A 25701-nucleotide genomic window follows, 5' to 3' on the forward strand; every position below is an offset into this window, starting at 1 on the left:
TGGGACCAGTGCTGTCCAACACCTTTGACAGCGACATGGACAGTTGGACTGAGCGCACCCTCAGCAAGTTTGCCGACGACACCAAGCTGTGCGGTGCGGTCAACATGCTGGAGGGAAGGGAGGTCATCCAGAGGGACCTGGATGTCAGGTAACGCCAAGTGCAAGGTCCCAAGCACAGATACAGGCTGGGCGATGAGTGGATTGAGAGCAGCCCTGCGGAGAAGGACTTGGGGGTGCTGGTGGGTGAAAAACAAAACCGAATGAGAGGCAGCAACGTGCGCTCGCAGCCCAGAAAGCCTCATCAAAAGAAGCGTGGCCAGCAGGTCGAGGGAGGGGATTCTACCCCTCCACTCTCATGAGACCCCACCTGCAGTACTGTGTCCAGCTCTGGGGTACTCAGCATACAAAAGACATGGACCAGTTAGAGTGGGTCTAGAGGAGGCTGGATCCCAGACAGTGAGATCTGTGAGGACAGGCTGACAGAGTTGGGGTTGTTCAGCCTGGAGAAGAGAAGGCTCCAGGGAGACCTTATAGCTGCCTTCCAGTGCTTAACAGGGGCTTACAAGAAAGATGGTGACAGACTTTTTAGCAGGGCCTGTAGCGATAGGAGAAGGGTAATGGTTTTAAACTACTCATCACAGGCAGGGCTTCCTCCTGCCTTCCTACTCTTTCATACCTCCATACCTTGTGCTGAACTTCCCCACCTGAACACCCCACTGCAGCTACAGCCCTACAGGGACACTAGGGTAGGGAGATGGATTTCTCACTGCAGACAGCTTAGAAAAGTACATCCAAGAGCAATCACCTCCCAGCGCCGCCATTCAGAACCTGAGGAAGTGACAGGAATGCAAAAGAGGTTACGGATTTTGCGTTCAAATTGCTGACTCGGAGCTGCTGCCTCCATCTACATCAGTCACCACTTGTTTGAACTTGGCATCTGCCCACTTGTTCCACCAGCGAGAGCTGCATGGCCTTTAGACACGGCTCACCAGGATCTGCCCGAGCTGGAGAGAGCTGGCAGGGTGGTCACCTCCCATGAAATCAGCCACGAGGGAAGATGCAGGTCCTCACAAACATGTCCCAGCTTCCCCTTCTTAAAGAAAAGCAGGGCAGTGCCCCAGCGCTGATGTCAGCACCTCGGCTGCGGAGGCGGGCAGGGCAGGGGCACTTTCTTCAAGCCAGAGAGCAGGGCCAAGCCTGGGCAGACCTTTGGACTTGCCCAGTGCTGCAGTTCTTGCCTTAACCTGTGGCCTTGTACATTGGATTTTTCCCCACACCTGAGTAGGAACACAACCTGCAGTGGGTCCTTCTTTGCAGGAATAGGTGAGAAGACCACGGTCACAGCATGCTGGGTTTGTTAGCTTCTCACCACAGCCCCAATTAGAGCCCCTCTGCTTGACAAACCAGAGTGCAAACAGAGGTGAAAGGATGACGCAGATGTAGAAACACATTTAAATGTCCTCTCGAGTTAAAATATTGGCTGGCCATCCCCAAGCCGGAGGATATTTGCTTCCTGCTCAAAACTTATTTCTCCTGAAAGGCTGACTTTGGCAGCATCGGTCCGAGTTGCAGCCCAGCGGCACCGCAACCCTCTTCCAGGTCGCAAATCACAAGGAAATGTTTCCTGAACTTTTATCTTAGGACCTCGGAAGTTCTCTCAGCAACACAGGGGAAGCAGGACGGGTGCCCCACACCACTGCTGAGCATGGCAGGAGCCCACAGCACAGGAGCATCATTCCAGAAGCCAGCAAACCATGCTGTGCAGAGAAGACCTCCCCTTCCCTGCCACCATAATTGCTCTGTTTGCGTGACAATAACTTTAATCTTCCTATTGTCCAGCAAAGCATCAGCTGAGCTTCTGCCCCAACAGATCAGCAGCTCCTGTTAAAAACCAGGCAGCCCAGCACACATCCTGCATGCTCTCCATGCAAGACACATGCATCAACTGCACTAACCCCAGCCCACCTCAGCCACCCTACGGAGGACACGCTCCTCCTTGGCGCAAAGCCGCCTCCTTACCTGATATGCCCTGATGAGAGATTGCACTGCGAGATGGTCCTCCACCAGTTTATCTACGTTGGGCTGAGCCTGAACCAGGAACTGGGCTTGGGACAGCGTGGAAAGGCTGGTACTCAGTGGAGGGGGGCTTTGGTAAGCGGTGCCTGGAGCAGCTCCAGCATTGGCGTTGCGAAAGAAGATGTCCCATGACTAGGAAAAGGGAAAGAAGAGAGGCATCAGGGTCATTACCCGTGACCCAAACACCTCCTCACTGGAGGTTACTGAGGTCTCAGCATTATTGCCACAGCAGGGAGTAAAATCCCCGGGGGCAGAGCTGCTTTCTCCCCTGCACCCAGGCTCCCACTGCTGAACCACCCACTTGCCTTGGACTGCAGAGAACTAAAGCTCTCCCACTATTCCAGTTAACACCATTATCCTACTTCCCATCCGTCTGGATTGTTTCTTTTGGCATGACACCGTCCCCAGAGCCCCCCCTCCCTTGGCAGCAGCACTCAGGACAGTCCACAGGTGACACCTCCCACGCAGCTCAGCTCTTGAAACCACTACTCTGAGCAATGAGCCCCAGACCGGTCTTCGGTCTCTCGTTTCCTTCTCTCCAGGGCAGGAGACTGCCTTCTAAATACCCACAATATTTTCTGAAAAACAATTTTTGCCCTGTAATCACATACATCTCTTTTGCTTTTCCATGGACTAAACGGTGTGAGGCCCAAGTCCCAGTGCGAGCCGTGCTGTCTGGCCCTCAACCAATTTTTCTTTTTCTGTCCCTTCTTCAATTTTTCCCCATCCTTTCAGTGATGCTGACGCCAGCACAAAGCAGATACTCCCGTGCCAGCTCTCCTGTGCCCTTAGCAAGGCAGATACCACCTCTGGTCCTGTTCCTCTCTGCAGACTGGATTTCTCAGTGTTACAAAACCAAAGCAAACCCCCCCAAAAACCCCCTCGTCAGTCTTGGTGTAACTTTGTGGTACTTATCCAGCACTGCCTGAAGAGCCCAAAAGCATCCCAGGCCAAATCCAAGTTAATCTGTCTACTTGAGGAGGCAGCATCGGATCTGGGAAAGGGCAGAGACCAGCAGAGCAAGGTCCAAGCCACGTCCCCCCGTCACTCTCCCACCCCTGCCCGCTTCCCGCGGGCCACCGAGCGACAGCAAAGGACGACGGCAAGGCAGAGCGGCGTCTGCATGCCCGCACATACCCGAGACACCAGCTAGAGCAAACAAATCCCATCGGATTTGCACGCTGCTTCCAGCCCAAGGGTCTCTCCACTGACCGGGAGCAGGAGCCCAGGACCCTGCACGCCCCTGAACCTTATGTCTGCGGAGAACAGCGAACCCAGCCGCGGCGATGCAGGGCCAGGTGAAGCGCTGCCCAGCCAACCCCAGCTTGTTCAAACCGAGTCGAAAAGAGCCGTGAGAGCAGCTCCGGTGGTGCTTTGGGGCAGAAAGAGCAGCTTTTGCACCCTGGTAGCAGGATGGAGGGGACCAAAAACCCGACCTTTACCAGAAGAGCACCAGCTCTCCCTCTTCGCTGGAGCTCCTCCGGCTGCAGCACCCATCACATGCCCCAGGAAGCTATTTCCAGCCCAGATTTACCCAGACTCCCCACCACACGGCTGCGCAAGGTGATTAAATTTAGAAACAGGTCACGTTGAAGGAACATAAATAAAATCTGGAAAAATTTGGCACTAACTGATAAACAATAGCTCCCCCAAAGGGAAAAAAAAAAAAAAAAGGAAAAACAAAAGGCAAAGACAGAAAACACTCGATCCCATTCTGATTGCTCTCTGCTAAAGGGTTTCAGCAGGAAAAGCAGCAGAGCTGCTTTTTGTATGATCCTTACTCCAGGCTACTGGTGAGAGCAGCCCAAGCTCCTTCCCTTCCACAGGTTCACAGAGCTCACGGGTGCCCCAGAAGCCATCAGCTCCTGCGAGCAAGAGGGATGAGCACCCGGGGATGGGGAGGAATCTGGCTAGCTGCTTCACTCAGTGGTTAAAGTTGTTTAGTGTACTGGAAAATAAAGACAGGCAAGAGAAAGGGAGCACCTGCCAGCCCCAGGAGAGGGCTGGCAGCAGTGCAGGGGGGACAGGGACAGAGCCAGGAGGCAGAAGTGTTGCCTTTATGACCTCCTCCCTTCTGATATTCAACAATATTAACCTCTTAGAGATGCAACTTGCTTTGGTACTGAAAGAAAAAGTTCATTTTAAGCTCTCTAAACAAGGTGTGGCACCAGCTTGGTGAGCTCAGGCACTTTCACTAAATGCTTTATTGCCCAACATAATCACAGAGTATCTCAGGCTACCTGGCTGCAGGCTGTGCCCCACGTGAAGGCTGTGGCCCTGATAAGCGCTATAAAAACGTCACCTTTCAAGTTGCTGATGTGGTTTCAAAGTTGAGAGTACTTGAGGGCCACCCCGGGGGTTTCTAGTGACCCAGGGAGGTACCTCTAGAGCTCACGTATCCCGTGGGAGAGGCTGAACAGCCCCATCAGCATTACCCTGCTTTATCACGGGAAGGAGGACTTTGCCTTAATCCAGCACTTACCAAAGGTAACAGCAGTAATAAAGCTCATCAGATTATTCCCCTCCGACCCTCTCCATGTCCACAGCAGCCCTGTGAGCGCTCCTCTGGCTTCTCCTATATATAAGGGTACTATATATATATATATATATATATATATATATATATATATAGGGTATAAGAGAGTTCGGATTCACCTCATTTTTACCAAGAGGGCTCAAAGCCACTATCTCCTTGCTCCTAAGTGCCCAGACAGCCCCCAGGTCTCAGCACGCTAAATACTACCAGTCCAGGTCCCTGCTGTGACCGTCCCTTGGCCACGCAGGCCACCACGGCCCCAGCACAAGGTGACAGCCCAGACTGCACCAGCAAAGCGGGGCAGGAGAGGCAGCTGACCGAAAGCAAGTCTGGATAGTCCAGGCTTTAGAGGGATTTTGAGCTCAGCTCTGAGAGCGGAGCTTACCGCAGGTTTCTCTGTTGAGAACAGCCCCAAAACCAGCTCACCAAGCAAAACCAGTATCTTTCACTTCACTTATCAGACTTGGTTCCTAGAGAAGGGTGCGGCCTCAGGCTGCTCCATCCCAGCCTCCACCACAAAGACAGCTCAGAGGTTGGGCACGCACAGTAAGGGGAGTGGGGTGACATCTCCCACCCACCACAGGGCACCTCAAATCGGGCCGGGGCTGCTCCAAGCTAGGAGGTGCACAAGGGAGACATGGCCGCTCCCTCCAGCTTGGGCTGCGTCCCTGCTCCTTCTCCTGCCATGAACTCCAGGGGATGGAGAGCACCAACCAGACCTGTTCTGCACGGTGACAAGCAAGGCAGCACCTCCTGCTCTAGCAGGGAGAGAAGGAAGAACATTCGTAGCTTAAGGCTGGAAGACAAGGACCATGAACCAGATTTACAGCAGGTAACCTTTGCTGAGAATAGGTCAAGCACCGACCGATCGGTCCGTGCTCTGCGCATCACCTGCTCCCTTATCAACATGAACAAGGACCTTCAGTTCTCCGGGGTGCTCGCTTTTGAAGATGGGTAATGAAAGCCCAACGTTTCAAACCTCCAAGCGAGACTCCTACCAAATCCAGGCTGGGCCCCTGTGGGCGAGCCCGACTGCAAAGGATGCAGTGAAGGTACCTCCCAAGGCCAGGCGCTGGGGTCTGGCCTCACTGCAGACCGCAGGCTCCTGCCGCCGTGTCGGCGAAGCCGGGGTTACACGGCGTGGTCTACACACGTTGTGGACATAAAACCACTTTCAGTATAAAAACCAAAACACTGGCATACTAAGAAATCCACGCCAAAGGCTGAGGTGCATGCATACAGGGAGAGCTGTACCCCTCCACAACCCCAACGCAGGGGCTGCTGTTTAGGAAGATTAACTTGTCACGCAGATACGACTGCGGGTACCGTCTACCTCAGCAGCGAGAAGCAGCACGGTGAGGCACAGCCAGGCTCTGCTCTGGGCAGATAAGCCACAGCCAGGTCTGTGTGACAGCTCGGCTGTTTTTGGGGACTCCACCCTCAGATGGGACCCTACATCTAACAGGACGGAGGCCAGTGCTTATCAGGGACGGGGCGACACTCCACTGCTGCTCCAGCGTCATGATGGGGGGGACACAGGCTGACAGGGACCGCTCGCAAGCCGAGATCAGGAACGGCCACAACCCCAATCCCATCGCAGCAGCTCGGTGTCTCAGTGGGGACAGGGTGAGCAATGAAAAAGCGTGGAGGAGACGGGGGCAAAGCTCGGAGCTGGGAAGGGATCTTGGCGAAGGGGTCACAGGAGAGACAGGTCAAGTATGAGGGCCAAGTGCATCAGGGAGCCACAGCAGAGTCCACGCCCACTCAGGTATCAACCCCACCCAAAGTTTGGGGACCTGGAGCTGGATTTCGTAGCATCACAGAATGGTTTGGGTTGGAAGCAACCTTCAAAGACCATCTAGCCCAGTCTCCCTGGTCTAAGCCTCTTTCTCCCAAGCAGGACGCCAGCTTGATTTTGCTCAAAAAGCAGTTTGTAAGACTGGCTTTTTACATTACCAGCATCAGGTTTGCTTCCTGGCAATGGTAAGACCCCTTTTCATTTTCACACTGATTTTCCTGACGTCACAAACCATTCCCAGCCATGCTGGGGGCAAAATCTTATGCCAGCTCCTGCACTGCTCTGAGCACTTAAAAGTACTTCAATGGACATTGATTTCCAGGGGTGACTAACACACGCTTGCAATTCCTCACCCTAAACATTGGACTGGGGCCCTGCAGAGGTGGTGGGAGCTCCACCCTTGTACATGCTCAAAACTTGACCGCATGAGGCCCCGTGCAACCTGGTCTAGCCGCAAAGCTGGACATCACCTCCAAGCCAGCCGTGCTGGGGCAGAAGCTCTTTCCAACCTAAATTCTCCTCCAATTTCTTCAGCCAAGCATGCATAAGGACCCCTGTACAGCAGTGTACACAGTGCCTACGTATAGACAAGTTGATGAAGCTACAGGGGCTACATTAAAGAGGAGACAAGACCAGAGGAGACCCAGAGGCCTGGCCTCAGGACCCAAATACACTTCCCACCCAGCTGCCCCAGTTAGTCTTGATGTTTACTCTCACATCTGCTCTGAGCGACAGGCAAGCCTGAGTAGAGTCTGTAGATCAAAGAGCCGGTATCAAACCATGAAGACTCTTTGCCAAAGACACAACTGTGCCTGCCACTGGGACAAGCATGTTGTAACCCTCACTTGTTTTTAAATTAGACTACAGCATTTAGGTTCATGGCTTTTAATTCAATATCCTGCCTCTGAAGGACTGGGCTGCACCACGGGCGTACGGGTGGCTAGCTTTCAAGCCACTACCTGACAAAGGGCACAACCCAAACCAACACACTTTGTGTTTTCCAAGATTGTATTGCTTGGCTCAGCCACTCATCTGCCTCAAAAGAAGCATAAAGTCAACACTGGTTTTGAAAATCCAGCTTTGATCCTACCTCAAGACCTTCACAGCACCCTACAGGCTGTGTGTTTTGAATGCATGGGATCGGTGCCATCGAAACCACACTCAACACTGATGCAAGTGTTGGGGCACGAGATTCCTTACTCACCCTTGACCACTCCTTTAACCATCGTGTCCTGGTTTGCAAGCGGCTCATGTGCTACTGAATAAAGAAAAGCCCTGCTCTGCATCAGGACACGTATGAAACAGTCTTAAAAATCCCCTTGGTAATGTTGAAACTTAGTCATCAGAGGAACATTTTCCTCGTGAAACACTGGGGATGGGGAAAAATGCAGCCAGGTTTCAGAAATCCTCTTCCCAGCTGAGCCCTCACCTGCTGGACTCTACGTTAAAGAGCTGGCCTTCTCCTCGCTGAAGGAGCTTCAATAATTCAGATCAAGACAGATCTCTGCACATACTGCCCATGGCTGGGTTGGTTTCGCAGTTTAAAGTTCAGGAACAGCTGGTGGGAATCCTTCTGGATGCCAGACCCAGTCCCCCTCCCCAGGCTGCATATCAGCAGTCTGGCTTTACACACACAAGCTCAAAGTCAAGCTTAACTACAGCATTTACCTCAACATGTAACACCACCCATGCCTGGAGCAAAAAGGAAACCAGTCAAGACGTAGAGAATACCCTCCCTGCCTGCCCCCCTCCTCCACTCCGGAATAAACCCTCCTGATGAGCCATCAGCGCAGGGTAAAAACAAAGCCTCAGGAGCTCTTAAAGGTGTATTCCCAGGAGAAAGCATTCCTTGTATCCGCTGGCAATCCAGGATGCTGCCCGCGTCCCACAGGCCCACGGTGTTCCCTCTTGAACAGAAAAGCTCCTCTTGGCTCTTGCTCAAGGAATCGCAGACGTTTGTTTTGGGCAAAGCGAGGCAGAAGGACCATCCACAACCACGCGGCCTCTCTGGCTGAATTCAATCCTCCTTGGGACACGTGCACTTACCTGAACCCACTGCTCAAACACACAGAGAGAAGCAAAGGCGACATCCTGGCGAGGTTACTCCTTACCTTATGTACACTTTTGGGATTTTCCAGCCAAGCATAATACATTTCCTCCACGTAGTTTGAACTAGTCCCACTCAAAAAAGGCTCGGCAGCCACCGGTGCGCTGTAGCACCTGATCTGTTGAAACGTCCTGGGTGCTGCCGGCCTGTGTTGGGAAATTGTCTTTACAGTCTGCGAGGCCGTCAACGGCCTCAGCTTTGCTGCACAAGTCCTTAAGTTAAGCATGTTTGTCCCGTCGCCTCACGGCAAGTTTCTGTTGGGAGAGAAGGGAAAAGCAGCTTAGAAATTATTGCAGGGGAGCACAGAGCAGAGACCACCCCCCCCTCCACCCCCCATCAGCCCCGAGCACGGAGAACTGAGCTCAGGATCAGCTTTTAGTTCAGATTAATCCATCCACCCCACGGCCGAGTCCCTGATGGCTGGGAAATGCAGTTTTTGCTCAAGTCACTCGGCGTGACCAGCTCTGCCCCCCCCCCATCCCTGCCAGCACGGCACCGTCCTCCCCCGTGACGCGACAGCGAAAAGCCGACGTGCTCAGCGGGGGCCCCAACACTGGCCTCAAACGAGCCGCTGCGCGTCAAAGCCACCAGCAACTTTTCAGATCAGCACAGCCCAGATTAACAGCAAAAGGTATCAGGTTCCCCCGGTGCTCTCCTCTTCAGCTCCCAGCCAACAACATCTACTCCTTTTCCAATAATAAATCCATCAACTATTCTTCGATTTTGTTTCATTTGTTTAATTCTTCCTCTGAGAATCCTCTTTTTTTTTTTTTGTTTTAAACAGAAAAATCCTCTCTATGAAACTCAAACTCCAGCTGGACACTTTGGCCCTTCAACCTCCCATTTGCAGGGACGTCACATGAGTTTAAAGAAAAACACTTTAAAGCACCATGCCCAGAAGGGTGCTGCAAAAATTGTTACCAGCTGGATTTTACCGCTGAACATCACGTTTTCCTTCACACCGAGCTGAACAGATCTAGCACGGCACACTCCTCCAGGTCTGAGCAAGCCACAGGAGGACAACTCCCACCACGCCGACCCAGCACAGAAGCTTTTTCCATCGCTCTCCCAGGTAGAGAGAGTGTCTTGGCTTCGATTTCTACTCACTCTGTGACCACTCTGCTTGGCCAGGGTTTTCTTTGCACCGGTTTGTGTTGCACGGACCAGGAAAAAGCTGGGAAGAAATAGTCTGCGGGGAAGACTCCTCGCAAAGTAGAGGCATGGTGGTGCAAAGCACTTGGGATGTGGCTCCAGGACAGACCACTTCATCGCTCCCCCTTAAAGCTCAGACCCAAGAAGGCCAACGCAGTCGAAAGACCCAGAAAGGGGCTCTCCCCTGCCCAGAGAACCCAGAGAAGCACCCCGGAGCTGGCATGGAACCTCTCAAAGGTCCTCCAGCAACGTCCACCTTGCAGCTCTTGGTGGGGCACAGCCCTGCATGGACAAGTGAGGCCTGGGGTTAACCACGCTCCGACAGCCGCAGCCCAAGGGAAAGTGCTGGAGCAAGATCATTTCGGTGGAAGCGTTGGCACTTGGAGCCAGGTCTTCTTGGAGCTGCCCTTTCCAGCCAGCTCCTCTCGCAAGAGGCAGGACCCAAGGCTGGAGGTGACCCAACTGGCCGGTTTCCATATCCCCGACCAGTTTAACAAGCAGCAGCCCAATGTCAAAGCAGCTATCGTGCATTCCCCAGACTAAAATGAAGTTTTGCAGTGGACCCGAGGAAAAAAAAAAAAAAAAAAAAAAAAATACAACTTCGTGACTAGCATTTCTTCACCCGGGCTTCCAGATTTGCCTCGCTGAATCTAGTTCTGGCTACTTGGCACAGCACCAGTTACGCTTCCCACCTCAAATCCACAAGATTTTGGTCCAAAGAGCCCAAGGAAGACCCAGGATCACTCTCTAATTCAGCCAAAGTGTTTTACAGATTTACCCAAGGGAAAAAAAGGAAGATCATTCATCGTTTCCACCCTGCTTGATCACTTCTGCCCACAGTCAAACCAGGACCATAATGGGCAAGAAATGGCAAGCGGGTGCAGGACAGTGAGCATAGGAGCACTAGATGTTTTCCCAGCTTACCCTCCTCAGATTTTAGCACCAAAACACATGCTGATGTTTTAGAGAGCTGACTGAACTGGGTGTCAGTGCACAGGCACGCACGTGGCGGGGAAAAAGCTTTAGGGTGAAAGCACTGGCGGCATCTCTGGTGTCCAGTTTCGGTGCTGCCACTCAGCAGCATCCCAGTGACCTCTCTGGAAAACACAGGGGCATTAACGCCAGGGTTTGACCCAAAACAAGCAGAACCAGGAGGTCTTTGGGGGCCTCTTGCAGGAAGGGTTGGCATCCTGAAGGCACGGGAGCCTGTGCCACACACCAGGGCGAGCTCAGAGCAGGGATATTTCTGAGGTAAATCAAAACAGCGCCCAACAACCGGGAGCAAGGACATAGGAAAGAGCCCAAGATAACCGATATCGGGGTCACACATGATGACAAAGTCCTTGCACGGAGCTACAGCTGAAGGGGGGTTAAGCAGAAGAAGTCCGGCCTTGTCGGCTGGGCCCTCGTGGCGACAGCCGGATCACAGCCCAAATTTCACCGGGAGGTCAAACAACAGGAATATCCATAACAGATTAACGGCTCGGATGGGCAAGAGCGCACCGTTAAGCAGATTAAGGTTCTAAATTTGACCTCCGGCAGCCGGAACCCACGACACCTGCCGCAGAAGGCAGCCTGGCGGGAAGAGCGCCTTTTTCGTGGGTTAAAAGCAGAACAGGTTCACGGTTAATGGGAGCGCCGGGGCCAGGCCGGCCCGGGGGTGCGGGCTGCCGGCCCGGGGGTGCGGGCTGCCGGCCCGGGGGTGCGGGCTGCCGGCCCGGCTGCTCCAGCACCGGGCGTCTTCGGGCCCGCGGCAACCGAGGGCCCCGGAGCAGCCGGCGGCAGGGCTGATCCTGTTCAGTGGGGGGGTGTACCGTCGCCCCCCCCCCCCCCCCCTTCCGCCCGTCTCTGCCCTCCGAGGCCACCCCGGGTCGGAGCGGGGGATCCACCCGCCGGCGGGGGCGGAATGTGGGGGTCCCGGGAGCGCGTGGGGGGGGCCCCACGTGCGGGTCGGCGCGGGAAAGGGGCGCGGGATCCCCCGCCCGCCGCGCGCGGCCCCACACAAGCGCGCGCGCCGGGCCCGCCCCCGCTCCGCGCTCGCCAATCAGCGGCCGCCGCCGCCGCCCGAGCTTCGTGCCCCTCGCCGCCTATAGGAGCGGCGCAAAGCGCCGAGCCGCCTTCCCATTGGCCGCGTCGGCCTGCCCTTCTAGCCGCAGTCCCGCCTCCTCCCCCCGCCCCGAGGCGCCCGGGCGGCGGCGCCAAGGACACCGGGGAGCGGCCGCGGCCCCCCCAGCCCCGCGCGCCCTCCGCCCCCCCGCCTCGCTCCAGCCCCAGCCCCAGCCCTCGCCCCGGCCCGGCCCGGCCCCGCCGCCCGGCCCGGCCGCGGTACCCACCAGCACGACCGTCCGTCCCGCTCGTGGCTCCGGCTCTGACAGCGGCCCCCAACCGCCGGCTGCCGCCCCGCCCCGCGCCACCCCGCCCCGAACGCCGCGTCACCGCGTCGCCACACCCTCCCGCCTGCCGCCACGCCCCCCTCCGAGCACGACCCAAGGCGCCTGCGCAGCCGCCTCCGCGGGCCGGCCGGGGAGAAACCTCCAGGGGCGGGGCCGGGCGGTGGGGCGGGGGTTGGGCGATGGCTGCCAGGGCGGGGCGGTCGCCATGGTTACGCGGCGCGGCCCTCGCAGAGGGCTCGGCGCCACTGCCTGGGGACCCTACCACCACCTGGGGACCCCACCATGGCCCGGGGACCCCCACCACAGCTTGGGGACCCCGCCATGGACTGGGGACACCCCCCACAGCCTGGGGACCCCAACTATGGCCTGGGGACCCCACCACCACTTGGGGACTCCACCACGGCCTGGGGACCCCACAGCAGTCTGGGGGCCCTCACCATGGCCTGGGGACCCCATCATGATCTGAGAAACTCACCACAGCTGGGGGACCTCCTTTGTGGCCCAAAGACCCTCACCACAGCCTAGGGACTCCCACCACAGCCTGGGGACCCCACCACAGCCAGGGGACACCTAGTATGGCCTGGAGGCCTCACCCCAGGGGGACATCCACTGTGCCCTGGGGACCCTCGCCATGCCCTGGGGACCTCCAGCCTGGCCTGGGGATCCCTGCTGTGCCCTGGGGATCTCCACCACGGTTTTGATAGATGGTCCTATTGTATAGGTCTGGTTCCTCTGTATAAACGATGCGTGCCTCACTAACGACTTCATCCTTGAGGAAAAAGGACTGATAAGGAGGGAACATCCTGCCACAGAAGGCCTGAAAGATGGAGGATTATTGAAGAGGCACAACGTCAGCAAAATCTGCAGCAACTGGGGGAAAGGCAAATGTGGCTGGGGGAGATCACAGCCACCAACTCAACTGAAACCCTCTACTCACTATTGCCCATCCCTCTCTGAGTGTGTGCTGTCGAACACAAGAGTGCTGTGTGACTTTAGACAGAGACGGGCAAAGCCAGAACCAATAAAACTCGGGGTGTAAACAGGAGCAGGTTTTTTGTAAGCGTGTGTCAAGATAAATAGGCTGTGGCTCCTGTAGCAGGTTAAGCTGGCCATGGGGAACACTATCTGGCTTCCAGCTTTGCGCCTCGACCCCATGCACATATTGGCTTTGCACACCGGGTTAAACATCCCACTTTTCGGGACAGCAGTTTGGAGGTGTCATGTCCCCCTGGCATGAGGGACTCCATGGCCTGGGGGGCTTTCGGGGGCATCCTGGTATGGGTGAAAGCCAGCGGGCCTCACCCCTGTGCGGGGGACAGTCAGAGCTGGCCAGGGGCACAGGCAGGGCTGAGCAGGCAGGAGGTGCCCTGGGGAGTTTTGGGGCTGATGGCAATTTCCTGCTGGCTGAGTCACAGCCGCAGCAGCCCTGAGCTGAGGAGCTGTGTGGGGCCGGCTGGTGCTTTTGGGAAGTGAAACGGGTGCCAGGAAAACACCCCAACAGCCCGCAGCCACGCAAGCCTGGACAAACATGCCTGGCCCGGCCGGCATGGCGCAACCGCTGGCACCCTGGATGGACGCGGGGTGTCCTGCGGAGAGGGGTGTGCTGCCGGCTGCGGGGCTGGCCGCAAGGAGCGTCCCCAAAAGCACAACATCCCCAAACGCCATGTCCCCAGGGTGGCATGGATGGGCACTGAGGGGACAGCGGGGTCCTGCGCCCTCTGATGCTGGGGTGGTGGGGACAGGAGGGGTGACGGAGGGGGCCCTGCTGGCCTTGGGGCGGCAGGCCCAGGCAGAGCGGGAGGAAGCCATGGGGTAATGGTGGAGCGGCAGCGCTTGCGCCACTGGCCCCTTCCGGTGCCGCTGTGGTCCCCAGCCCTGACGAGGATGGGCGTCATTGCGGCCCCAGTGGGACGGGCCAGGATGGGGCAGATCCTGCTGGGTCAGCCCAGTGCCTGAGGGCCGGCACACACGCACCAGCCCCATACCTTGACCCAAAACATTGCCCCTGCTCGCTGCCCCACACACCAACCCCAAAGCATCCCCCCTGCTCTGCCCCACGCACGGCCCCTCACTCAACTCCACGGCGCTGCTTGGGGGGCAGCTGGCCCCCCAGCTCTCCTGGTCTTGCTGGAGGAACTGGGCAAACCCAGGCGTTGCGAAAGGTGGAAATCCCGCTGTGACGATGCTTCTTCCTTCCAGAGACTCTTGAAAAGGCGCTGCCCCGGCGTCAGGCTTAGAGGGTGTCCAAGCGAAGCTGCAGGCCGGACAGGCAGGAGCAGGCAGCCAAGTGCTGCGATACTCAACAGGTTCCAGCAAGTCTCTGCCCAGGTTTTTGCAGTCAGCGGCGGCAATGGCGTTCGTCCCCGATTTGGACACACTGGAGAGCAGCAGGTAAGCGTGGCCATCCTGGAGGGAATATTGGGGACACAATGCTGCCCTGGTGCCATGGTGGCCCTGGCTTCACCACCTCCCTTTGCCTTTCAGCCTGAATGAGGAGACATTTTATGGCCCCGACTGTCTCTGCCTGCAGAAGGTAACACTGGGCTGGTGGGAACATCCTGCCTCAGAGAATCCTACGATGGAGAAGCCAGTCTCTCACCCTGCATCCCCTTTCCTCCCCAGAAACCCCGCCTGGACTTGGAGGTGACATTGCCCAGGGTGGGCGTCCAGGTGACAGTGACCAAGGGACACCCAGCCAGGACCTTTCGCCGGGTCGCCACCCTTGTGGTGGCTGTGACCAAGTTCCTGAAGCAGCCGGAGCAGAAGGACTTTGCTGATAGTGACCTTGGGGGCTTCCTGGATGATATTTTTGGTATGGGGAGGTGGTATCGGGGGTATCACCCCAGCTGGGGGTGCTCTCAGACCCAGAAACATCCCCCTGACCATCTCTCTCCCCGCAGAGCCCGTCTCCTTCCAGCGGATCGAGAGCAGCTACGCGGGGGCACCCGTCTACCGCTACACCCGCTCCCAGTCCTTCGACATACTTGACATTGACCACAAGTGCTTCGTGCTGGAGTCACCCACCCAGCTGGTGGCCCTGCACCTGCAGGGACCCTCCATCAAGCGGAAAGGTAAGGGGACATGGTCCTCAACCAATGGCCCCAGCCCCAACCCTGGGGCCAGCTGGGAGCCAACTCACAGCCCCAGGACCACCCCTTAACCCATCCCTTCTCTCTGCAGTGAAGTTCAACATCGCTCTGTACCGTCCCCGGTCATCGCAGGGTGGCCCGGCCACCGGGGGGGTGCCGGTGGCATTGGGCATCAAGGGCTACCAACTCTACATGTCGTGTGTGATGAGCGGTACTGAGCCCACGCTGCAGCTGGAGGTGAGCAGGAGGGTCCCACCAGCTCCATCTCCCGTGGGGGCTGAGGGCTCCATCACACCCTGAACCCCGTTTTGCCTCCTTGGTTGTAGGAAGCTGACATCAGGAGGGACATCGAGAGCGTGGAGCTGACCCGCTTCATCTTCTACCGCCTGGACAGCCCAACCGAGGGGACCACCCGCTTCGAGTCGGCCGCCTTCCCCGGCTGGTTCATCTGCACCTCCCTGCAGCCCCGCCAGCCTGTCGGCATCACCAACCAGCCCGACCAGGTCAACATTGCCACCTACGAGCTGAGCGGGCGCTGAGGAGCCCCTACACCCAACCCAACCGGCAGTCACCGGTTTTCAGGCCGTATGTACCGAGTACAAACCCGCCCCAGCCAGGACCCCCGTCCTCCCCATCTATTTCAGGTGAAATAGCAGCTCTGGGCCCCGTGGGCCCAAGTCACCCCAATTTGTCCTTGGTCATTGTACCTGTCCCGTGCTTTTATATTTACTTATTGTGTCCACCCCTTGCTCTTAACTTATACACTTTTTATTGGAAAGATTGTGGGAACAGGCAAGAACGGAAGTGTAAATAAAATGTTTCCCAGAATGGCGTTGCTCAGCTCATTGCTCTCACAGGGGTTAAATGATGCCGCAGTGGTTTATGGATGGGAAAATCCCACTGTTTCGGCTGGTTTTGGGGGCTCTCTGGGCCTGGGCCCAAAGCCTAAGGGGTGGGGGGCGACCCCAGAGCCCTGAGACCACCCCACACCCATGGGACCACCCCAGACCTGGGGACCACTGCATCCCCATTGCCACGCCACTGCCAGAGCAGTGGCTGGGGTGGGTGTCCCATGGGTGGGGGTCACCCACCGCCCCCAGCAGCCTCCTGGGGCTGCCACCTCTGCCCCAGCCACTGCCACCACCCACCACTGAGGCACGGTGCGGTGGGTTGTAGCATGGCATGACATCATGCCATGTGGCGTGACATTACATGGCATGGTGTGGTGTGGCATTGCATGGCATGGTACAGCATGGCATGGCATGGCCTGGTGTGGCATCGCATAGCATGGTGTGGCATGGCATGGAGTGGTGTGACATTGCATTGCACGGCATGGCATGGTGTGGCATAGCGTGGCATGGCATCACGTAGCATGCTGTGGCATGAAATGGCCTGGCACAATGTGACATAGCATGGCACAGCATGGTGTGGGGCGGCATGACACGGCCTGGCATGGCGTGACGTAGCATGGCATGGCACGGCATGGTGTGGTGTGGCATTATCTGGCACAGCATGGCACAGTGTGGCGTGGCCTGGCACGGCGTGGCACGACGGGACATGACCTGGTGTGGCATGGAGTGACACTGCACGGCGTGCCAGGCCGTGCCCCGCCGTGCCAAGCCAAGCCACGCCTCCGTACTCTAATTGACAGACATCGGGTCTAATGGACAGGGAAGCCGCCCGTGCTGTGTCCCCGCCTCGCCCCGCCCCCTCTCCGCCCCTGGCTACGCCCTCCGCATCGCCCCGCAGTGAGCCAAGCTGCAGGTGGGGACGCGTTGTCACCGCCTCCCTGTCACGCCTAGCCAATCACGACTCTCCTCGCTCCGGCCCTTCTGGGAGCCGGCTGTTTCGCGCTCTCCAATTGGTGGGTTTGAAGAAGATGGTGGCCAATGAGCGCATCGCTGCGGTTGGCGGTGGCGGCGGCGGCGGCGGCGGCGGGGCGGTTGGCCGTCCTGAGGCGATCCCCCGGGATGGAGCGGGCAGGGTCGGCCGCGCCAGGTGAGGGGCCAGGGGGACCGAGGGGGCTGTGAGGGGGTGCGGGCTCTCCGGGGGCCCGGCGGGGCTCGGGGGGCCCCGTGGGGTGGGAGGTGAGCGGGAGCGGAGGCTGGGGGGGGGGGGCCTGTGGGTGATCGGAGCACCCTGCGGGGGTCCGGGACCCCTCTGGAGCGGGGACACCCCCGGGGGTGTGGGCTGGGTGCGGTCTGTGGGGACCCTGTGGTGACAGGGGCGATCGCGAGTGCCACGTGGAGGGGGTGTGTGTGCTGAGTTAGGGGTGATCTGGGGGGGGGGGGGGCTGGGTTGAGGGGGTGATCCGAGATCGGCCTGGATGGCTTTGGGGGGTGGAGGGGCAGGGACGGACTGAGTGGCTGCTGGGGCTTTGGGAGGAACATGGGGTTTGGGGGGGTGGAGGGTGAGGGTGTTGCCTACCCGAAAGGGTACACAGGGGGAGGACCCCCGAAATGGGAGTCTTGATGTGGTTTGTGAGGGCAGGTAGTGCGGGGGGGCTTGGGGTGTGCTGGGGAGACTGGGGAGCACCCCTTGGGGCTCTGTGGAAGCCTTAGGGTGCAGCGTCAAGGGAAGCGGGTGGTTTGGGGGGCAGAGGACTGCCAGGGGAGAGACACACTGAGGTGAGCCCTGGGCATGTGGGCTGTCAGATGAGGGTAGTACAGTTTTAGGGACGGGGTGAGGCCCTGGGGACAGGGCGATGCTGGGCTCCAGCCAGGCCAGGCCATCCCTGGCATAAGATACCCCAGTACCACAGCCCTCAGCCAAAGCAGGGGTGTCAGTGGTATCCCCTGCCCCTGCGCTGAGATGCTCCTTGCTTTTCCCACCTGTCTGTGCTAGCAGGGGGCCTTGCCACAGCAGGGCACAGGCTTACAGGACACACAGGTGAGGCAGGGGCATCGGCAGCAGCATCTCCGCTTTCTTAAGCCCCACGCAACTGAGGTTTCAAGCGGCATCACACCACGACTGCCAAAGAGCTCTGGTCTTTATGTGCCGCTGAGCCTCTGGGCAATATCACGTGCATGGGAACGCTGTGGGAATTTCTGGGAACAGCATTGCCAGGCTCAAGTGGGGAGCTTGGGAGCCTGGTACGGTAGTGCTGCGGATGTAAAAGAAATCCATTCTGATTGGTGTCCAAATACTGAGGTTGTGGTACACGTGCTGCATTTTCCGACCATCTCGTTGCAGAAGAGCTGAGAAGACGGCTCCAGGACCACCTAGCAGCCAAAGGAAAGCCGGAACGCCCAAGTGCAAAGTAAGTCAGGAGGATATGGGGCTTGGACTAGATGATCTGTAAAGGTCCCTTCCAACCCAAACCGCTTGGTGATTCTCTGGACTATAGCTGACTCTTCCCAGCTTGCCAGCGTCTGTCTTCTCTCCACGGCGAATCACTGGCCTACAGAGAATTGCCTCCTGCCAGTGCCTTGTGACTGGGGCTCTGCCCCCCCAGCACCTTGGCAGCGCTCTGTAGAGTTACTGGCAGCAGGAGCAAAGGGATGGTTTGAGCATTGACATTTCCTGCTGGTTGTTATTGTCTCTTCTGGGTATTTTCTGAATCTCCCTGAAACTTGCTCAGCTCAGGTCTTGGGTCTGGCAGAACAGGCCTTTTTGCCAATAACTCGGCTTTGTAACTGGGTCTTGAAGAAAGGGTGGTTCGAGTTCGCTGCATTTAGCGGCAGCTTTTAGTTGCCTTCTGGGATGGGCTTATACAAGGCAGGGACATTTTCACTGTGTTTAAAAGGAAAGAGTTACAAGCACCTACTAAATGAGGCCCCTGGCTCTGGGACCCCTTTGCTGCCTTGCTTGGTTCCTCAGGAGCCAAGGCACCTTTCTGCAGCACTTTTAATTGAAACTGCTGATGTGCTGGGCAAACCTGAACGCTTGAAAGCCTCCCCGTTGCAGCGAGTATTTCTCATGATGTCATAGTGCAAAGGAAGCCATAAAACTTCTCTGCGGGGAGACGATAAAGGGAAGCAGAATCAGAGACCAGAAAGAGCAAACCAGTCCCTGGTGCCAGGCTTTGGAAAACACCACTAATATAATAGAAACAGAGAGAGAAGATTCGTGAGCTTGCTTTCTAGCATAGCACACCACTTGTGTAGTACAGAGGTCAAAGCCCAACTCTCCGAGCTGTTTTATTACAGAAAAATATCTGCGTGGGCATTAACCTTCCCTGCCGGCTGAGCTGCCAGCTGCAGAGCAGAGGGGTGGGCGAGCCCCGCTGCTGGTCACTGTCAGAGGGCTCCGATTCAGGGGGGAGGAGGAGGACAGGAGGGGGGAGCTGACAGCCAGGGCTGCTGCCCCCACCTCCCTGCTTCGCCACCAGCACTGGGGCAGCTGAGGGGCTCGTGAATCAGCCGTGGCAGAGCGAACGCTGGCCGGTGGGCTCCAAGGCACCACTGCGAGCTGCAGCACGGCACCGGCTGACTCGGGTGCACCTCAGCATGTGGGGCAGGTCGGGATGCCAGGCAGGGGCAGCAGCACCAGGAGCCCTCCAGACTGCCTGCCTGCCAAGGCCCCCTGCGGGCAGGAACCATTTCGGTTACTTCTGCTGTCGGAGGAAGCCGTGAGTGTTGTGATGACCTTGGATGTCAATGCTTGGGGTTGCTTTTCTGTTGCCACACAAAAGAAAAAGAATGTTATGTGGTGCTTCTTTGACAGCTCTTTGATTTCCAAAAGCTTCTCATAAGCTTCTGCAATAAACACCCAGCGGTGTTTTAGATATTTAATCTTTTCTGCGACAGCTGTTAAATAACTTGATCTGTTGCTCCTGCAGACCTTTTTTAAAGGACCAGAAGAATTGCCTGAATCTACCCTTAGAACCAGCTTCTAAACCAGAGCATGTAAGTAGAAATCTTTTGAGTCTAGTTTTGTATTTCATGCTTGAAGCGAGTCACCAAATCAGGGTTGTGAATTCCTGACCCCAAATGGGGTGCAGCCAACAGACGGTGAAATAGCTGGCGATAAGTCAACTAATTATTTTTCAGAAGAACTCGGTGTGGGAGACTCATCCTCTGCCCATGCACCGGTGGGTGTTGTGTCCCTGTTCTGTTGACAACTGATTTGTCACCACGGGCCTTTACGTGGACATCCCCTGGGCTGGCAGGGCTGGGGCAGGAGCGAGCTGTCAGGGTTTGACCAAGCTGAGCTCTCCTTGGGGCTAAGATTCGCTTTGTCTCTCCAGGTTGACCGGAACAAGAAGGATGTTCTCAGAAACGTGGTGAAGGGTGCTCAGAGGGATGGCACCAAAACCACACAGCGCACTGGCCACGCTGCTCAGCATCATTCCAGTACATCCCAGAGAGCAGCGGCGGTGCGCCCAGAGCAGCCGAAGCGGAGTGCAAAGCTCCCTGTGGGGCTTGTGCCCAGCGTAAGCCGCTCTGTGCAGCCCAGAGGGAGGCTCCCGACTTCAGCCTCTGGTCACCTAAATCCAGAAAGGACCAAGAAGCCTGCGCAGGAGACTGTCACCGCTGCAGCACCTCAGACTGGAAGAGACCACCCCCCTCCTGGGGCACCTTGCTCCCTAAATGAGGACCTGCAGGACAGGCTGGTCTGCAACAAAGAAAATGTCCGAACACAAGCCTCTACACACCCGGTGCTGAACGGGGGTTTTCAGTCCGGTGGCAGCAGTCTCGGGAACAAGAGAGTCTTGGCTCACGGGCAAAGCTCGGTCACAATGTCAAGAACCGTCACAGGCCCAAAGGACAGAATGAAGAGCTGCCAGACTAAAGAAGAGCCGATTCAGGATAAATTCAGGAAAACCCTGCCAGGCTCAAAGAGCGTGTCTCAAAAACCAAGTATCAAAACTCAGCCGTTGCAGCCCCCTCGGCCACTTACTGCTTCTACTAATTTGCTACATAAAAAGCCAGGGGCAAACCAGGAAAACACCAACACAGCACGGCAACCCACAGGAAAGCCACTCGGCATGCTGCCAGCGGGAAGGCTTCAGCACCACAGTAGACCCCCTCAAATGAAAAGATCTCCCACAAAGGCCCTGGCCTTCAGCAGGCCCCAGGGGACCACAAACCTGAAATCCAGCCTGAAACCGGGTGGTACCGTGCAATGTCAAAGGCCCACGGCCCCAAGGCAGGCGGGTGGGAAGGACGTGAAGGTGGTGCCTCCCGGACACGCGGCAGCGTCCCGAGTGACGCTGCCCCAAAACCAGCCTCGCAGCGCATACAGCTCCAAAACTCAAGCACTTGAGAGTGATTTCAGGAGTAGGAGAGAGAGGCTTAAACCAGAGCTGCCAAAGGCAAGTGTGCTACAGGCCAGGCGTGTTCCCAAGACCCCGTCGGCCGCGGATCGTAAGTAAGTAGCAGTTTTGTCCGACTGTCCTCGCCTCCAGGGGACAGTGGAGTTTAAAGTGTTTAACTGGGTGAACCAGCACCAACCTGCTGAAAACAGGGTCCAAAGTCCCCTTATCAGTGAATGGCTGTTTGGAGGCTGATGCCCCAGAAAAGAGAAGGGTGAGGGGTGCGATTTGGTGGTACCCTGGGTTCCTCTCCCACCCTGGGCTCAGAAAGTGGGAGGAGAGCGTGCAGCTGCTCTCCTGTTTCACTTTCAAGGCACGCTTAAACTTGTGAGGGTTTTCTGTTCCCAGCCTGGAGCTGGGACGCATTTTTAGGACAGATGTTCAGGTTCTCCCTGAGAAGCTGCATTTGCCTAGAGGGAGATTCCGAGGGAAAACAGCAGCCTGGCAAGTGCTGGCGGTCTGCTGGGGTGGTAACAGTGATCCCTTGGTCCTTTGGCAGGAAGCAGCTGGAGGAGTGGTTGGCATCCAAAGGCAAGACATACAAGCGGCCGCCTATGATGCTGCTTCAGAAAAACCCGGGGAAGCTGTCCTGCAGAAATGTCAAGGAGAAAGAGAAGCAAGAGAAACCAGAGCAGCGAGCCCTGGAGAAGATCAACAACATATTAACTGAGTGCCTGAAGCTCGCTGAGGAGGTGGGAATGGGAAAGGAGCTGCTTGAACAAGCTCGTCTTCTCCTGGAGCATCCCAGGAGACGAGAGCCACATCCCCGCAGCAGTACTGAGGGCGTTGGAGCAAGCGCTCTCACTCCCTTGGCTGCAGTGGCCAGAGGGGTAACATCACGTGTAGGAAAAGGAAAAGTCCTCATGGAGGCACAGATGGGCCAAAGGCATCAGCGGGATGCGCTGGTGGGGAAACCCCCCTCATGGGGCTCGCGTGTGTCGCTGCTGGTGCCTGGCAGCGCAGTCTGCAGCAGGAATTTCTGCGGCAGCAGCCCGGGCTGATCGAGCCAGCTTGAGGTACGTCCCTGGGGGACCTCACAGCTGCTCTGAGGTATCCCCTCTGGGAATGCTGACCACTAGCCCTGCTCTGGGGTTTAGTGGCTCTGTTAGTGCCAACACTGGAGAGTCTGTCCCTTGACATCCCACTGAAACACTAGACTCATTTTACCAAGGGGAAAACAGGCAGAAAAGCTGTTATCTGTCCACAGTGATGTAGGAAACTTGTAAAACCAGACTCATCAGACCTTTCTTTTCCTAGAGAGCACTGAGAGGGAGGTTCTGCCCTTACAGCCCCTGCAGCGCACACCTCTGGCCCTTGCAATTGGCGCCTTTCTCCAGGACCTTGCTCTTCTTCTCGTAGGGTGTCCAGGCAGAGGAGCTCTTTGCCGTGCTGTCCCACGTGCCCCAGGCAGAGAAATTTGCCAAGTTCTGGATCTGCAAAGCGAAACTGCTCGCCCGGAGCGGCCCTTTCGACGTGACGGGGTTGTACAAAGCGGCGGTCTGCGCGGGCGCTGTGGTGAGTGAGGCACGCCTCTGCGGTGGCTCCCAGCCTTCCCTGCCTCTGTGCCGGCAGGTTTCCTCAGGATCCGGGAGTTGGATTTTGGGATGGGTTTAGCAGCACTAGTCATGGATAAAAAAAGCTCTTTAGAGCTGCTGGTCCCAGTTTGCCTCTCAGAAACAGCTTTGGCTTTAATCAGTCAAGCAGGCAGGGCCCTGCAGGCAGGAACGGGGCTGGGGGAGGCCAGGGAGGACACGCACCCTGCGCCGTGTCGCAGCTGTAGCTGGAAGCAGTGACAGCTGCTCCGGGCAGCACAACTGCAGCATCTGGTGGGATTTACCTGGGCAGGATGGACGCCTGCCCAGCCGTGCCCACGGGCTGGCGGAGCTCGCTTGGACAAGGGGAATTCTGCGGCATTTTGCCACCGTCTCCAGCACAGGGTGTCATGATGCAGCAAACCCCTTTTCTCCTATTCAGTTGTAACTCCAGCCTCTGTTCCCAAGTCAGGCCTGCCTTGACCCGCATTCTGCTTTTCCTGCAGCCGCTCCAGGAGCTGAGAGAAGTTGTCCTTGATATGTTGAAGGCTGCAGACCGAACTTCAGAAGGTAACGTGCATGTGAGGGCTGGCTGGCAGGCTGGGGTTCCCTGCTGCTGCAGGCAGGGAAGCAGCATGGTTCGCAGTCTGTCCCAGCACCCCGTGGCCCTGTTGACTTTGACGGAGACAGTGTTGTGAAAGTCCAGAATCCTGATCTCAAAAATAGGACAAGCTGTGTTCAGCTCTGGATTCCTCAGCACAGGGAACACCTGGACCTGCTCGAGCGGGTCCAGAGGAGGCCACAAAGATGCTCAGGGGGCTGGAGCACCTCCCCTGTGAGGACAGGCTGGGAGAGTTGGGGGTGTTCAGCCTGGAGAAGGCTCTGCAGAGACCTTACAGTGGCCTTCCAGTATTTAAAGGGGGCTACAGGAAAGGTGGGGAGGGAGTCTATCTCGGGGAGTGTAGTGATGGGATGAGAGTAACAATTTCAAACTGAAAGAGGGGAGATTTAGATTAGGTATCGGGAAGAAATTCTTCCCTGTGAGGGTGGTGAGGCACTAGACCAGTTGCCCAGAGCAGCTGTGGCTGCCCCCTCCCTGGCAGTGCACAGGGCCAGGTTGGATGGGGCCGGGAGCAACCTGGTCTGGTAGGAGGTGTCCCTGCCCATGGTGGGGGGGGTTGGAGTAGATGATCTTTAAGGTCCCTTCCAGCCCAAACCATTCAATGACGATTTTACGATTCCTCTGCCAGGGCTGGGCACCGTCCCAACCCAGCACCGCTCCCCAGCCAGATGCCCTCACCCGTGCCTGGGGGTGTAATCCCTTCCCAGCTGCCGCTTTCTGCAACTGTGCTGCCCTTTTCCCCTCCCTTCAGGGCAAAAGGCTCAGCAGCCCGTTCCTGGGGACCCCACGACGCCTTGCCCGAGTGAGGGGCAGCACGTGGCAGTGACTCCCTGCCCGCTGGGCAGGTCCCTGACCAGCTTGCCGCTCTCCATCAAGTTACAGGTTACATCTGCATCCAGGTAAGGCTGAGCTGCCCGCTCCTGGCAGCGAGCACCCTCTGGGCTAGCGCCCCTCTGCAGGGTTTACCTCCAGCCTCTTGTCCTCTCTGCAGAGCAAAGGAGCTGCTGGAAGGCCCAGAGCTGAAATTCCTAACGCCGGTGCGGCGCTCGCTGCGGATAGAGGGGGCTGGGAGCCGCTACCCAGAGATGCTGAAGGACCACGACCCTGTGGTGTCATCCCTCAGTGAACTCCTGGATGCTGAGGAGGAGACTCAGTTCTTCTTCCGGAAAAACAAGGCTTTGCCAGAGGTGGCAGAGCTGGAGGGTTTGAGTTTGTATCCCCCAGAGTGCTGCTGAGTGATTCCTGGTGGGGTGCAGGCTGATTGCTCCCCCAGGCTGCCTTGCATGCTCTCTACTGACTTGTTGCCTCTCAGATGTAAATATGTTCAGGTGGCACATAATAAGCCTGTTTCAAGTATATAAGCACTGTTTTAAATACATAAAAACTTGCCACAGAGATGCAGCGTGGCCTAGTGAGTAGCGTGCAAGTTCTGGGCTTGGAGACGTGGGCTGTGTCCCCTGGGACTGCCCTGGGCTGCTCTGCTGTGACGCCCGCTCCGATGTTCCTGCTGTAGGATGACGTCAGTCAGACTCTGCAATGCTCCTGGGTTTTGGAAGCAACGTCCCCGGGGCTTTGCTCCAGAGCTGCCTTGTGCCCTACCCGGACAGCATCCGGATGGTCCCCGCCAAGAGGTACACAGGTCCCCTGCAGCAGCACCACCTGTGCCAGGCCTGGGGGACCCGTGGGACTGTGGCAGCTCCCTCACAGCCCCCGAGGGGTGCAGAGGTCCTTGGGGTGCAGCTGGATGAGGTCCCAGACCCCTGGGCACCATCATCACCTTCCCATCCCCAGCAAGCAGCAGTCTTGTCCTCATCCCACCTTTTGGCCTCCTCCCAACACAACCACCACTAACGTTGGCTCAGCATCTTTATTGAGAAACCTCGATGCTGGAAGGAGTCTTAGAGCAGCATCTGGCCCAGCCCCCTCCTGCGGGTGCAGGACAGTGCTGGCATGGGGTGGGGGGGTGTCAGGGCGGTCACCTCTGCCCAGGGGCTTGCACTTGTACCAGCTGCTGGCAGAGGACTTGACAACTGCCCTTTGCCCCCCCTCCCCCCCAGGCAAAGCAGTTTGCCTTTAAAATGGCCAATTTTATGTCTCTGTGGTGCCAGGACTTTGGGTATCTTTTATAAATAGAAAAGGG

At 57.3% G+C, this 25701-nt stretch overlaps 3 protein-coding genes across 6 annotated transcripts in view; 2 read left to right on the forward strand and 1 right to left on the reverse strand.

Annotated features, from left to right (window-relative positions):
- The window catches only part of OGDH (oxoglutarate dehydrogenase), a 34680-nt gene extending 22626 nt beyond the window's left edge, over positions 1–12054 (reverse strand). For all 4 annotated transcript variants that reach the window (XM_086477161.1, XM_086477159.1, XM_086477162.1 and 1 more), the window contains exons 1-3: positions 12003–12054; positions 8522–8771; positions 2020–2208 (exon numbers count right to left, since the gene is read on the reverse strand). In XM_086477161.1, the coding sequence (XP_086333287.1) occupies positions 2020–2208; positions 8522–8743 (411 nt within the window). In that variant the 5' untranslated portion in view covers positions 8744–8771; positions 12003–12054. The remainder of the gene's footprint in view (positions 1–2019; positions 2209–8521; positions 8772–12002) is intronic.
- A 2358-nt stretch (positions 12055–14412) lies between these two features.
- Positions 14413–15690, forward strand: LOC104349943 (interleukin-1 receptor antagonist protein-like). Its single transcript, XM_009955626.2, has 6 exons — positions 14413–14453; positions 14547–14595; positions 14685–14874; positions 14963–15133; positions 15243–15388; positions 15478–15690. Exons 1-6 carry the CDS (start codon positions 14413–14415, stop codon positions 15688–15690), a joined length of 810 nt encoding a protein of 269 aa, XP_009953928.2.
- Positions 15691–17040: 1350 nt separating this feature from the next.
- CKAP2L (cytoskeleton associated protein 2L) lies at positions 17041–24982 on the forward strand. Its single transcript, XM_086477044.1, has 10 exons — positions 17041–17149; positions 18344–18410; positions 19932–19998; positions 20340–20750; positions 20799–21463; positions 21907–22099; positions 22767–22922; positions 23446–23520; positions 24330–24460; positions 24553–24982. Exons 1-10 carry the CDS (start codon positions 17041–17043, stop codon positions 24794–24796), a joined length of 2118 nt encoding a protein of 705 aa, XP_086333170.1. The 3' UTR covers positions 24797–24982.
- Positions 24983–25701: the final 719 nt, after the last annotated feature.

The sequence above is a fragment of the Leptosomus discolor genome, chromosome 23, assembly GCF_034619465.1.
Source record: "Leptosomus discolor isolate bLepDis1 chromosome 23, bLepDis1.hap2, whole genome shotgun sequence".
NCBI classification, from domain to species: Eukaryota; Metazoa; Chordata; class Aves; order Leptosomiformes; family Leptosomidae; genus Leptosomus; species Leptosomus discolor.